This window comes from Rana temporaria, chromosome 8, assembly GCF_905171775.1.
Source record: "Rana temporaria chromosome 8, aRanTem1.1, whole genome shotgun sequence".
Taxonomy (NCBI): Eukaryota; Metazoa; Chordata; class Amphibia; order Anura; family Ranidae; genus Rana; species Rana temporaria.
The window spans coordinates 174,143,210-174,156,744 of NC_053496.1; the positions used below are offsets into that span (position 1 = coordinate 174,143,210).

Genomic DNA, 13,535 nt, shown 5'->3' on the forward strand with positions numbered 1-13,535 from the left:
AAAATCTGACGGGTTATAACCCTACCTTACTCGATCCAAAATGAAAAAATAAATAAAAAAGTTAAGCCTTTAGTTCTACTGTAAGAAAAATACGACCAGCATTTGTGAGTGCTAGATGAATACTTGTGACATTTGTACAATACATTTTTTATTCATAGATCTCTTGAGGGATAATGTCTTAACAATTACATTTTGCTTCCTCACTGCCCACAATTTTGAAGAAGCAGATACCCGACATAGCTAGATTTTTCAGGATGGAAGTGCCAGTACCAAAGGCATTTATGAGACGAGATTCAGCGTCCTGATCAGGATGACCAATAACCTCAACTACGTGTGGTACCCATTATTTATTTTACTTATTTATATAGCTTTGACATATTCCGAAACGCTGAACATAAAACACTTCATTCTTTGCACCAGAGGAGCTTACACTCTAATTCCCCCAGCACTATCACAAACTATTTTTATTATTATATATTTATATAGCTCTGACAGGGCCGTATGAAGAACACTTAGACAGTCACATACGTTTCTGCACCAGAGGAGACCCCACCACAGTCACACACAATGTATGCCCCCTGGGGCCAGTGTAGTAGGTAATGCATGAATCGGGAGTAGACTGGATCACTTGAAGGAAACTCTTTAAAAAAAAGCAAATTTTATGTAGAAAGCATCCTGATAAGCAATTCATGTAATGTTTCATATTCCCATCGCACACGTTCCTGCCTGACGAAGGGGTCCTGCGTGACTCCGAAACTTTGCACTTTTCTTGTGTTGTAATCATGCAATAAACTACTCGTTTGGACGCCACTCTGTGCCGATCCTTGGTGTGCTGGCAAATATCTACCTGATAAGCAATTCGACTCGGGTACCCAGTGCACAGCTCAGCCATTGTGTTCACGTTGCTGCCAAATATTTTACAAAAGCATCAAATGTCCATAAAAATGTTAAAAGTTCAAAATGTTTTCAAACATTCCATAAAAAAAACGTTCATTTTGATGGGGCTTTGGGAGAGGCGACAGTCTGCACGTTGCCTGGTTTACTTCTCCAAAACCTAAAAAGAAAGGGGAAAAAAGTATTCAAGATTTTCTCCCTGTACTACAAAAACACCCCTCTCACAGCTCTTCTATCAGTTGAGTAATGGGGATCACCAGGGAAAATCTCACTATATTGATTAATTATATGCATAGTCAGCCTAGCAGTCCAGGTAGGAGCATATAGTCCTAGTTTCCTACCAAAACATCCCTGGCCCATTGAGGCATGAACTCCACTAGACCTCTGAGGGTATGCTGTGGTATCTGGCACAAAGCAGTCAGTAGAAGATCCTTTAAGGCTGGGTTCACACCTATGCGAATATGGAGTCGGTTCACATATCTCCGCAGCGACCCAAGTGCGTCTTTTGGTCCATTTAACGTCCAAATTCAGCCCAAAATTCAGGCTAAATTCAGACCTGAAACGATGAATGGAGACGCACCGGACTCCTGCTGTGAGCTGCTGTGATCTCCAGTGTGAACTCAGACTTACTCCTTTAAGCTGTGAGGTGAGGCTGTCATGGATCGGACTTGTTTTTCCAGCACATCCCACAGACGCTCGCTCAGATTGAGATATGGAGGCCAAGTGTTACTTTGACACGTACCACCTACCTAAACATTGTTGGTGACCAAGTACACCTCTTCATGGAATCGGTTATCCCTTATGGCAGTGGCCTCTTTCAGCAGGTTAAAGAACTATTTTGGGTTCAAGAGTGGTTTGAGGAGTTTGAGGTGTTGACTTGGTGTCTAAATTCTCCATATCTCAATCCAATTGAGCATCTGTGGGATTTGCTGAAAATAACAAGTCCGGTCCATGTAGAGTTGCCACCTTTTCCTCAAGCCAAACCCGAACACTTTAGTGACGCACGGCAAAAAGCGGGAACTCTGTGAACTCATATGTGATGGAGAACGCTGACGGAAGGGGGTTTCTGCTCACCAAACTTTCGACTTACATCAGAGTTCCCAGCATTCCACCTTCAATTAGGATTCCCAAAGCCCCCTTTACATCAGAGTCCACAGGGCACCCCTTACATCTAAGTCCCACTTACCTTAGTGTACTCACTCGCTTGGAGGCAGAAGAGAGAAGTGAGGGAGACTTTATTCACAAACATTGGATGGTGAGCTCAGTCACCTGAGGATGGAGGCTCAGGTATCAACACCTTTCATCCATGATGTATCTGCCAGTTCCTGAGCTTCAACTTTCTAGCCTACACATACCTTTTCTGAGGCACAGAACGCCAGGGATTGAAGTATGGGTGGGCAGACAAAGGGGTAGTGGTGGGAGGAGGAGCAGGTCAAGCCCTTTCTCCTCTCCTGTCCGTATATGGGGATGGGGCCCGTGCGCACCCCTATGCACTTGGCGGTTGTGGTACTTGGTTACTTGGGGAGCCACAGTCCATTATGAATATTGTGTTCAGGTTTCAGGCAGTCTGAAACCTGGACACCCAATTCGAAACCCGGATTGTCCGGGTGAATCCTGGACAGGTGGCAACCCTAGCTCCACGGAGGACCCACCTCACAACTTACAGGACTTGCTACTGACGACTTGGTGCCAGATACCAGAGCATACCATCAGAGGTCTAATGGTATATCTATGCCTCGATGGATCAGGGCTGTTTTGGTGCCAAATAGGAGACCTACTCAATATTAGATTCCGAGAGATTACACAATATTAGAATGAAGTCAGGCAGTAGACTGGCAACTGTCAGACCTCAGATGGCTTCTCGGTTCCGCCATTGTACTCCTCAGCAAACTAAGTAAAGCTAAATAAGGGAGAAAATACCACATTTTTAAAAATGCTCCAATGTGGAAAAAGGACATGTATAAATCTAATACGTATGGCAGAGAAAATCAGTACCATTTTGGCAGAAATGTCTTTTTTGGCTTTTCATTTTCTAAATCCGAAACCAAATTCCTTGTTAGGTTTTCTTTAGTGATCCTGAGAAGAAAAAAAAAGAGATAAATAAGACGATGTGATATTGTTTGGCGAGTTTAAAGATGAAATGTTATGTCTCAACATACTGGGCAATATTCTGAATTAATCACCAGAACACCTCTACCTTCTCTGGAACATGTCTGTGCTACCCTTGAGTCACAATTTCCTGTTGGCTGAATAGCAGCCTTAACCCTTTGCTGCCAGTGAAACATTAAAGTTCACATTTTAGGCCTGAATTTTACTTAACCCCCCCCAAAACATTACATATTTTTAAAGCAGAGAACCTGTAGAGTATAATGGTCACAGTTATCATTTTTTTATGTAACTCGATTATTGCGTTAGTTTTGACCAAATTCATATATTTTTTTCAACAGCAGAGACATGGCCCAAACCAGTAAGTTCATGGAAGCAGCAAAGAGTTCAAGGTTCACCAGAAACAAGATACAAGGCAAGGTGGTCCAAGGGACCATGCAGGGAGTTGCCCAGCATCTCAGCATTGTTGTGGCACAACAAGAAACCACAGAGGTCCCAGGTGGTTCAAATCCAGACCCTGACCAGCACTTTTATTTTTAATGACAGAATCATTTTAAAGCGGGGTTCCGGGCATAATTTGTTATTTTTTTTGCAAGCTAACATTAATTACATTTAATAATCCCTAAAAAATATTAATAGCTCCACAATCGTTCCAGAAATCATTGCAAACACTTGCTTTATATCTATCCTCCAGCTCATGTTGTGGCCGTATCCATCATATGTGTGGGCATGTGAAGCCCAGTTCCTTTTTCTTCATGGTTTTCAGGGAGAGGTGCATGCTGGGCAATTTTTAGGCACAGTAATGCCCAGAGAATCCTGGGAAATGAGTGTCATCATTTCCCAAGAGGCAATGGGGTCTTAGGACAGGAAGTTGGACCATCTAGAACCAGGAACTAGGCAGATTACGAATACTGCCTAGTAACAGCTAGATAGAAGTGAGTAAAAAATTGTTTTTTTTATTTATTTTTTTTACATTAAAGCAGGGGTGCCCAACCTTTTGAAGAGTGAGGGCCACTTAAGCAACTTCGTAACCAGTCGCCGGCCACAATGAGCGGAGCGGGCGGATGACAGGTCACGGCTACTCTTTAGGCCCTCTGATCCGCCCTGATGGAAGGGGATGAATTCCCTTCTGTTTTCCAATTGGAGGTAGGCGGGAGTAAACGGACACCTGACTCTCTGAAGAGGTGAATTGAGGGTCCCATTTGGTCGGGCTGGTTGTGTGAAAAGGGCCTAAGACTGCTTTCACACTAATGTGCTGCGGTTTACCCACACTGCGGGTTCAGCGTAGTGCACCTGTGTCTATCCTGCAGGTTAGCTGAACTTTGCCATAGACTCCACCTGTGGCAAAAGCCAGTGCTGTAGAGGAAACATTGGCTTATGGGGCTCTGCTCCGCAGCCACTTTCTTCCTCTACCACCAGCTTCATTCACACCACTGATGCTGTGGTATGACGGGTCGGCAATCTGCGATCTGGGCTTTCCAACCCGCCATTCCAGAGCAGGAGGTCGCGGGCCACATCAAAGGGCTCCGCTGGCCACTGGTTGGCCACCCCTGCGTTAAAGGAAAGCTGTTAATAGAAAGTTCATTTTTAGGGTGGAACTACACTTTAATATAAACAATGATACAGTTCTTACAGCAGTTCCTGCAGAATACAGCCTGGGTGTCCAAGTCCTTCACATAGAGATTCTATTCCAGAGTCACTCAGATGATTCAAAGTCAGGTCTAGTTTGACGAGAGACCGGTTTGTAGTAATAACGGACCGAATGTCCTCACAGCGATATGATGTCAGTCCACAAGACTCCAGTCTGCGGAAAGATTGTTATAAGCACATAAATTGTTGTTGGGATAATATGTTGTGAAAACGATGTCCAAAACCAGTACTGAAGTTTATTCCAGAGACCTGCAGATTATGATATCATTTATAGTATAATTCTCATCTCTTCTAGAATGGCTTTCATGGAATCCTAGGGTTCCTTCAGAGGTTGCTAGAGGTTTGTTTATTTATTACAGGGCATCATATGGCAAGGTCAATTTATGCAGCGCTTTACATTTTTATTATCCATTCACATCAGTCAGGCTTACCTATAGGTACTGTAAACATCTCCTAAACATGTACCATTTAGGAGATATTTAGTGTATATGCAGCCAGTGACGTCACCGGAGCATGAGCTCTGAAGGAAAGGCCTCCTGATCCGTTGCTTAGAGACCTTTGCCGTAAGCGGCAGTTCCTGTGCGTGACGTCATCACGGCTCAAGCCACTCACACAACCACTCACACAGCCGGAGTCCGCAACCCAGAAGGAACATCGGGTGAAGATGGGAGCCTTATCAGCGGTAACAGTGCACCGCTGGAAGGCTTTATTCTTAAAGCAGAGTTTCAGCTTTTTTTATGTTTATTAAAAGTCAGCAACTACAAAAAGCATAGCTGCAGGATTTTAATAAACATACACTTACCTGCTCCACTGTCTAGCGACGCACCGCGCGCACGGAACACCCGCTCCTCTCCCCCCTCCCCGCCAGCGCCTCCATCCTAACTGTGGGCACCCCGGCCGTGACAGCTTTCGGCTTCACGGCCGGGCACTCACTGCGCAGCATGCGCAAGCAGCGCTGTGCTACCTAATTGGACAGGCGATCACCTGGGACCTGTCACGTGTCCCAGGCGATCACCTACAGAGAGGGGCTGCCGTAGGCGATATGACGTATCGCCTAAGCGGTCCCTGGGCGGAAGGAGGAAGTGAGACAGCAAGTCCCACTCCTCCTCAAGCCCCCACTCCCCCCCCAAAAAAATTACATGCCAAATGTGGCATGTAAGGGGGCGAGGAGTGGATTAAAAGGAAGTTCCACTTTTGGGTGGAACTCCGCTTTAATTAATTTTGACATAATGTGTTAGTATGCGATGCATTGGTTGGTTTACTACCCCCTTTAACCGCAGGGTGTTACCACCCCCAACTTTACTTCTGAGCGAGCCCTATGGGTGCCGCTGTCAAATACAACTAAGGACTCACAAGTGCAGCAGAGGCGCTGCTGCACCTCTGAAAAGCGATCCGTGTGTTTGACGAGCGATATGTTGCCTCCTCACCACCTGATTTAAACCCATGATTGCTGTGCAATGCACACGATTGTGACACGGCAGTACAGTAATTAGAGGTTTAAATCAGATGTGATGATGCAACACTGTGCCCGGTGATCTGTGACTTCTCCCATGTTGTTTAGGTAGATCTCCACCGCTTTAAGGTCGCCTACCCCTGGTCTATAGTGTAATTCTCACCTCAACTCCTGCAAGGTACAACCTGGATGTTTGAGTCCGTCACACATAAGCTTTATTCCAGCATTCCCCAGGGTATTTCCTTTTAACAGAAGTTTGATCAGCGTTCGATTGGCAATGAGAATGGAGCGAAGATCATCACAGCAGGACGATGTTAGGCCACAGTACATCAACCTCCGGAATGAAGAAAATGATTTGTGTTTACAACCACATGTTCTAAACTCCTTACTTAGAAAGAGGAAATAAACTAGAAACATCTAAAAAAACAGGAAAACGAACAGGTATCCATTAGAACTAGGAATGCTCTCGATACTGAAACCAATACTTTGCGATTTGCGTCCATAAAAAATGAATGGGCGCAAATCACATGGCTAAGAACTACATGCGATTTGAACACGAATGCAATGTGATTCCTGACTGAATTGCATGTGATTTCCCCACTGCTGTGTGTGTGTGTGTGTGTGTGTGTGTATAGAAAGGGGAAAGTGTCATCTGGTGGGCAGTTTATTAAAAATGTTAGAACTCACAGTACATAGCTGCCCAAATGCAATATCTACATAGGTGTGCCGGTCCCGCCAATGATAGTAAATCAAGGCTGCTGGAGGTGCTTACAAGGCTGGAGGAGATGTAGCGGCGAGCCCGAAACTTCTCTTAAAGCCCTGTGAGCACCTCCAGCAGCTGTCATTTGCTATCATTGGCGGGACGGGGACACCCATGTAGATTTTGCATTTGGCCATATACCTGTATGTACTGTGAGTTCCAACATTTTTAATAAACTGCCCACTAGATGGCGCTTTTCTTTTTCAATATACACACACAAGAGGAGTGGGGAAACAAAGGGTAACATCTCCAACACCCTGGCACAGGTGGTAATTAAGGGGAGAAGTCCATGAGTTGAGACTTCCACTTTTGTCTACTGAAAATGAAATTATATCCTTTCGACCACCAAACCACAGTGCCACCAACAAGGTAAAACGAGGATGGGGCTCCCAACACCTTCATGACAAGATATAGGGCCGGATTCATAAAGAAGATACGACGGCGTATCTCCTGATACGCCGTCGTATCTCTGAGTCCGGTCGTCGTATCTATGCGCCTGATTCATAGAATCAGGTTACGCATAGATATGCCTAAGATCCGACAGGTGGTAACTGTGTTACACCGTCGGATCTTAAGCTGCAATTCCAGGCCGGCCGATAGGTGGCGCTTCCATATCTTTTACACGTCGGATATGCAAATGAGCATTTACGCCGATTCAGAAACGAACGACCGCCCGGCGCTTTTTTTTTACGTCGTTTGCGTTCGGCTTTTTCCGCTGGAAAGTTATGTTAAGTATGGCCGTCGTTCTCGTGCCGAGATTTGAATTTTTTACGTTGTTTGCGTAAGTCGTTCGCGAATACGGGCGCACGTAATTTACGTTAACGTCGAAACCAATGACGTCCTTGCGACGTCATTTGGAGCAATGCACGCTGGGTAAATTTGCGGACGGCGCATGCGCTGTTCGATCGGCGCGGGAACGCGCCTGATTTAAATACTACACGCCCCCTAGCCGCAGAATTTGAATTCCGCCGGGGAAATTACGATACGCCGCCGCAAGTTTAGAGGCAAGTGCTTTCTGAATAAAGCACTTGCTTCAAAAAATAGCGATGGCGTAACGTAAATCAGATAGGTTACGCGGATCTAAAGATCCGCTAACCTATCTGAATCTGGCCCATAGTTTGTACATCTCACCTCAACTCCTGCAGGGCACATTCAGGATGTTGGAGCCCCTGGCACAGATATTTTACTCCAGAATCCTGCAGGTCATTTGATGATAAGTTAATGGATTTCAAAGATCGGCTTGCAGTAATAATGTTGGCAAGATCTTCACAGTAGGATGGGAGGAATTGACACGCCTCAAATCTGAAGAGGAAAGAATCAGCTTTAGACATCACTAAAATTTACAGATATTCCTAACAATAATAACAAATCATATGGGGTCGAGCATAGAGGAATGTAAACAGGAAAAGGATTATGGGCTGGTTCACACCTATGCATTCTTTTAGTCCATTTTAGTGCAATTTGCGTTTTTGCATTCACATTGGGGGGGGGGGGCTGCATCTGGGGAAAAGGCTCTTGTCCCCATCAACATGGTGTCGAGGGCATGTGGCCTGGTATGCTTCAGGAGGGGGGGGCGTTGACTCGTACACCCCCACCCCTTTTGTGGCCTGCTGGGCTGCATGCTCGGATAAGGGTCTGGTATGGATTTTCGGGGAAACCCCCACACCATTTTATAATTACATTTTGGTGTGGGGTTCCCCTCAAAATCCATACCAGACCTGAGGGCCTGGTATTGATATGGGAGGGGGTACCACGCTTTTTTTTTTTTACCTTTGGCATAGGGTTCCCTTTTAAAATCCATACCAACTCTGAAGGCCTTGGAATGGATTAGGGGAGGGCCCCCCACACTTTTTTTTGTTTTTATTTTTTTTTTAATGCCGTTGTTCTGTCAAAACAGCCAACTCATCGAAATCTGCAACCACCTCACTTCTGGTGACTCTCCAGCAGTAGTAATTGGAGATTTTGACAAGTTAGCTGTTTTGACAGGACAGCCAAAGCGTGTACACTACGGTACACAACGAGTTAGCTGTTTTAACAGAACAGCGGCTAAGGGGGAAAAAAGTTGTCGCTGCCTTTGAGGCAGCCATGTTGACGGTTAATAGCGGGTGGACTAACAATGTCCACTCATTATATAGTGTACTGTAAGAGTCACTGGAAGTGACATTATTGGAGACAGGTTGGAGTTTGGACAGAACACCGACATTGTTTTATTTATATTCAGCTGTCAGCAGGGAATCCTGCTGACAGCTGATGAGTCATAGGTTGTTATGGATGCGGTGGCCGCTCACTCCTTAACAACCAAACCCATCAAAAAATGCGTTTTCAAAATGCATGGGAAAACTGCATCAAACGCAACTGCATAGATGTAAACTTAGCCTGAAGGACAAAAAAAAAAGAGAAATACGTAGCAGAACAAACTGAAGTGTTTAAGTTCCATTCACATATGTGTGTTGTGGGAATGCGTGAAAAACAGGTTTCATACAGTATGCAGTGCCATTAATGTGGAAAAATGTTCGACAAACACAGTAAAACACACAAACCAGGGAAAAAGTTCAACGAAATCCACAGGCTGCCCTATGCATGCCTCATGAAATAAAAAAATAGGTGTGAATAGGGCCTAATGTCGCGTACATCGGAATTTGGATTTTTTTCCGACAGAATTTTCATCAAACTTGGCTTGCATACACACGGTCACACAAATGTTGTCTGAAATTGCGAACGTCAAGAACGCGGTGACACTGCGATGAGCCGAGTAAATCTAAGTTTAATGCTTCCAAGCATGCTCTCAAATTTTTGTTGTCGGAAATGGATGGAGCCTACACACGGTCAGAATTTCCACGACCAAAAGCTCACCTAGAACCTTTCTTGACGGAAATTCCGACCGTGTGTACACGGCATTAGTGTAGATAAAAAGAGTTATATAGTCAGTTTTTACAAAGAGTGATGGGATATAACATCAATATAGATATTTTTATAATTCACATCTTAGCTCCCGAATGTCTGAGATCCTCATAAGCCTCACCTCAGATCCTGTACAGTACAACCTGGATGTCTAAGTCCCTCACACAGAACTTTTAATCCAAAGTCATCCAGTGTGTTCTTGGACAGATCCAGCATGGTCAGAGTTCGGTTTGTAGTAATAAAAGAGCAGAGGTCAGCGCAACAGTTTGATGTCAAACCACATTCATACAGGCTAAAGAGATATGAAGAATTTTATATTGTCATAATCTTTTTCTAGTTAAAAGAAAAAATTAACAAACATCTTACAATTTTTTGTTGGATTCAAATGCAAACTTTGATCAATAAAACACATTGAACGTTAAGTTAAAAACATCAAATAAACTTTGTGATGATGAGTGACAATATATATATATATATATATATATATATATATATATATATATATATATATATATATATATATATGTATGTACAGCTTTGTTCCAGGTTATTATATATTATTGAAAACCAAACAGTGTTGTCACCTCCTCTCCCTAATTAAATTGAGTGAATACATCGGTGCTCAGGCTGTTGGCCACTGTGAGCCCTGTAAAGACTGAATCTTGATAAAATGGCGGCACTTTGATAAAATGCAAAAGAAAGTAGCCTTTATTTAAGAATAACAAAGCATAAAATCCACACAAAGGGAGGTTTGCTAGGGTTAACGGTCGAAACGCGTTGGTCCATTGTGTGGATTTTACGTTTTGTTCTTCTTAAATAAAGGCTACTTGCTTGTGGATTTACCAAAGTGCTGGTATTCTGTCAATATATTATATATTATTTTTCATATAATTATCACTCCAGGTCCTGCAGCATACAACCTACATGAGGGACTTGTAAACGCAAATATTTATTCCCATATCCTGTAGCTTATTATCTCATTGACAATATAATTCTCACTTCAGCCCTAGCAAAATACAGCCCAGATTCTGAGCCCTGCACACAGAAGTATAATTGCTGCCTCTTAACAGTTTTATTTTCCAGGCCTGGACAGCCAATCAAATGTAGGGGCATGTGACACATACTTTGGATTGACTCATCCTGTGGATCACCTCTCTGGAAAATGTATGCCCTTTCCTGACCAGGCCATTTTTTGCGATATGGCACTGGGTAAATTTAACTGACAGTTGTGTAGTCGTGCGACGCTGTACCCAAATAAAATGTATGTCCTTTTTTCCCACAAATAGAGATTTCTTTTGGTGGTATTGGATCATCATCGTTTTTAGTTTTTGCGTTATAAGCAAAAAAAGAACGACAATTTTGAAAAACAAAATAAAAAATCTTTTACTTTCTGCTATACAACATATCAAATAAAAAAATGTAAAAAATAAAATGTCTTCATCAATTTAGGCCAATATGTATTCTGCTACATATTTTTGGTAAAAAGTGTATATTGATTGGTTTGCGCAAAAGTTATAACGTCTACAAACTATGGGAGAAATTTAGGGACTTAAAAAAAAAGGATACTAGTAATGGTCGGCGATCAACGATTTTTAGCGGGATTGCGGCGGACAATCGGACACTGACACTTTCAACACTTTTTTGGGGACCAGTGACGCTAATACAGTGATCAGTGCTAAAAAAATATGCACTGTCACTGTACTAATGACACTGGCTGGGATGGGGTTAACACCAGGGGCGATCGAAGGGTTAACTGTGTGCCTGAGTAGTGTTTTTTTTACAGTGTGGGGGGTGCTTTTCGAGGGGGAGGGCATGGATTGGTGTTTATGCTTTGCAGTAACACAGGATCCATGCCTACCCTACTGACAGAATGGCAATCTGCCTTGTTTACATAGGCAGTCTGCCATTCTGCCTCTGTACCAAACGATCAGCAAGTGCCAGTGGACATCAAGTCTGTGGTACCTACCGATTGGCTGTGTATAATCACAGCCAGAGTGAGTCACCGGCAGCGTAGATTTGCACCTGCTACCCGAAAGTGCAGAATCACGTTTATATACGTGATCCTGCGCACAGTAAAACTGCTATAGGCCAGTCGCTAAGTGGTTAAAAGTTTTTTTCTTTTTTTTATGTCCCGATCTGTCCTGGAAATCGTTTGCATGCTCAGCATCACCACAGAGAGCCCTGCAGAATATTAGGTGATCAGTATAATTCTCACCTCAGTTCCTGCAGAACGCAATCCTTGTCTGTTAACCCCTTGCATAGAAGTTTTATTCCAGAGTCTTGCAGATAATTACGTGAGAGGCTCAGCCTGGCCAGAGACTTGTTTGCAATCACAGGACACAGATCTTCACAGCAATATGACTTCAGGCTACATTCATACAACCTGCAAAGTGATGAGGAAACCCAGTATCATATTATGGCCGAAAAAGGGACATACACATTCATAATTAGAGAATTTTTTTTCCCTAAATAGCTTCCTTTACCTTAGTGCAGTCCTCCTTCACTTACCTCATCCTTCCATTTTGCTTTTAAATTAAGGTGACCATATTTTTTAAATGAAATCCAGGGACATTTTTTTTTCTCTAGTAATGGCGACAATCAGTGACTCTGCCCATCGCCGCCGCCTCACAGCCTGTCAAGTCTTACTCTCCGGCCCCGGCTACTACTGGGTGGGGTGCGGATAGGGTTGCCACCTGTCCGGAATTCACCCGGACAGTCTGGTTTTTACAAACTCTGTCCGGGATTCTGACTGCCTGACACCCGGACACCAATGAACCCTCATAAAGTCTTCCAACACCCTCCATGAAAGCTTAATCAGAATCTAGCATCTATCACATGTAACAGAAAGTCACCTATCTTTACATATTTGTAGTTGTCTGGCTGCAAACATCCCTAGTTACAAGGGACTGTTTGTCTCTGTGGAGGGATACAGAACCTCCTGGCCGCAGTTGCCGATGCTCTGCTTATAGTTTTGGCTACTGGAGGCTTGGGTGACCACGTGTCCCGGATTGCCCGGGACAGTCCCGCATTTTGCAGGTCTGTCCCAGGTCCCGAGCACCTTCATTCCAGGACGATACAGTGTCCCGGAATGAAGCTGACACAGCCACCCCCCTCCCCTCTATCTGTTGCCCCCAAAAAAGGCCACCACATCGCCGCTTTACTCACTGACAGCACTTATCCTGGCTCGGGAATGTCTGGAGAGGAACAATCCCCGCCCCCTGCTTGTGATTGGAGAAATCATAAATCCCACCTCTTGTGTCTAATAACAGCAGGGCAGTGTAAAGCCAGCGTTGGAACAAGGTCTCAGCCAGTCAGAACAAGTGCTGTCAATGAGTAAAGTGGCGATGCGGCTGGCTTTTTTGGGGGCGTGATCAGTTCTTCTGGGTAGAGCGTGCATCCGCTGCCCCAGCTGTGCTGTGATTCATTAATGCACAAGCTGATTTTTGGGAAAGGGGTCCCTTAAATGGCTTTTTGGGAATGTGGTCACCCTACTGGAGGCCTGTCAGGACTGTTCACTCTGACAGTCTGATCTAGTGGAGAGGAGCAGTGAGTGAGTGTGGGCGGGAAGAGGAAGAAGTTGCACGGACTGGGCTGTGAGTGAATGAGGGAACATCAAGACAGAGAGGGGAGGAGAGAAGCTGGCTGCCCATTACCAGGCTACATATGTATGTATTCCCCCCCATAGTGTGTTGTGGTTGTGTCTAGTGTATTTATGCATGCTTATGTATATCTGAGTGCATGTATGTATCTCAGTGTGTATATATATATGTG

General features: G+C 44.2%; 1 protein-coding gene across 1 annotated transcript in view; it reads right to left on the reverse strand.

The window, feature by feature from the left end:
* Positions 1 to 624: 624 nt before the first annotated feature.
* The window catches only part of LOC120909445 (NACHT, LRR and PYD domains-containing protein 3-like), a 41,958-nt gene continuing 29,047 nt past the window's right edge, over positions 625 to 13,535 (reverse strand). The window contains exons 9-15 of the mRNA XM_040321220.1: positions 11,980 to 12,147; positions 9,886 to 10,056; positions 7,995 to 8,165; positions 6,267 to 6,437; positions 4,634 to 4,804; positions 2,890 to 2,970; positions 625 to 1,054 (exon numbers count right to left, since the gene is read on the reverse strand). Coding sequence (XP_040177154.1) covers positions 991 to 1,054; positions 2,890 to 2,970; positions 4,634 to 4,804; positions 6,267 to 6,437; positions 7,995 to 8,165; positions 9,886 to 10,056; positions 11,980 to 12,147 — 997 coding nt within the window. The 3' untranslated portion in view covers positions 625 to 990. The remainder of the gene's footprint in view (positions 1,055 to 2,889; positions 2,971 to 4,633; positions 4,805 to 6,266; positions 6,438 to 7,994; positions 8,166 to 9,885; positions 10,057 to 11,979; positions 12,148 to 13,535) is intronic.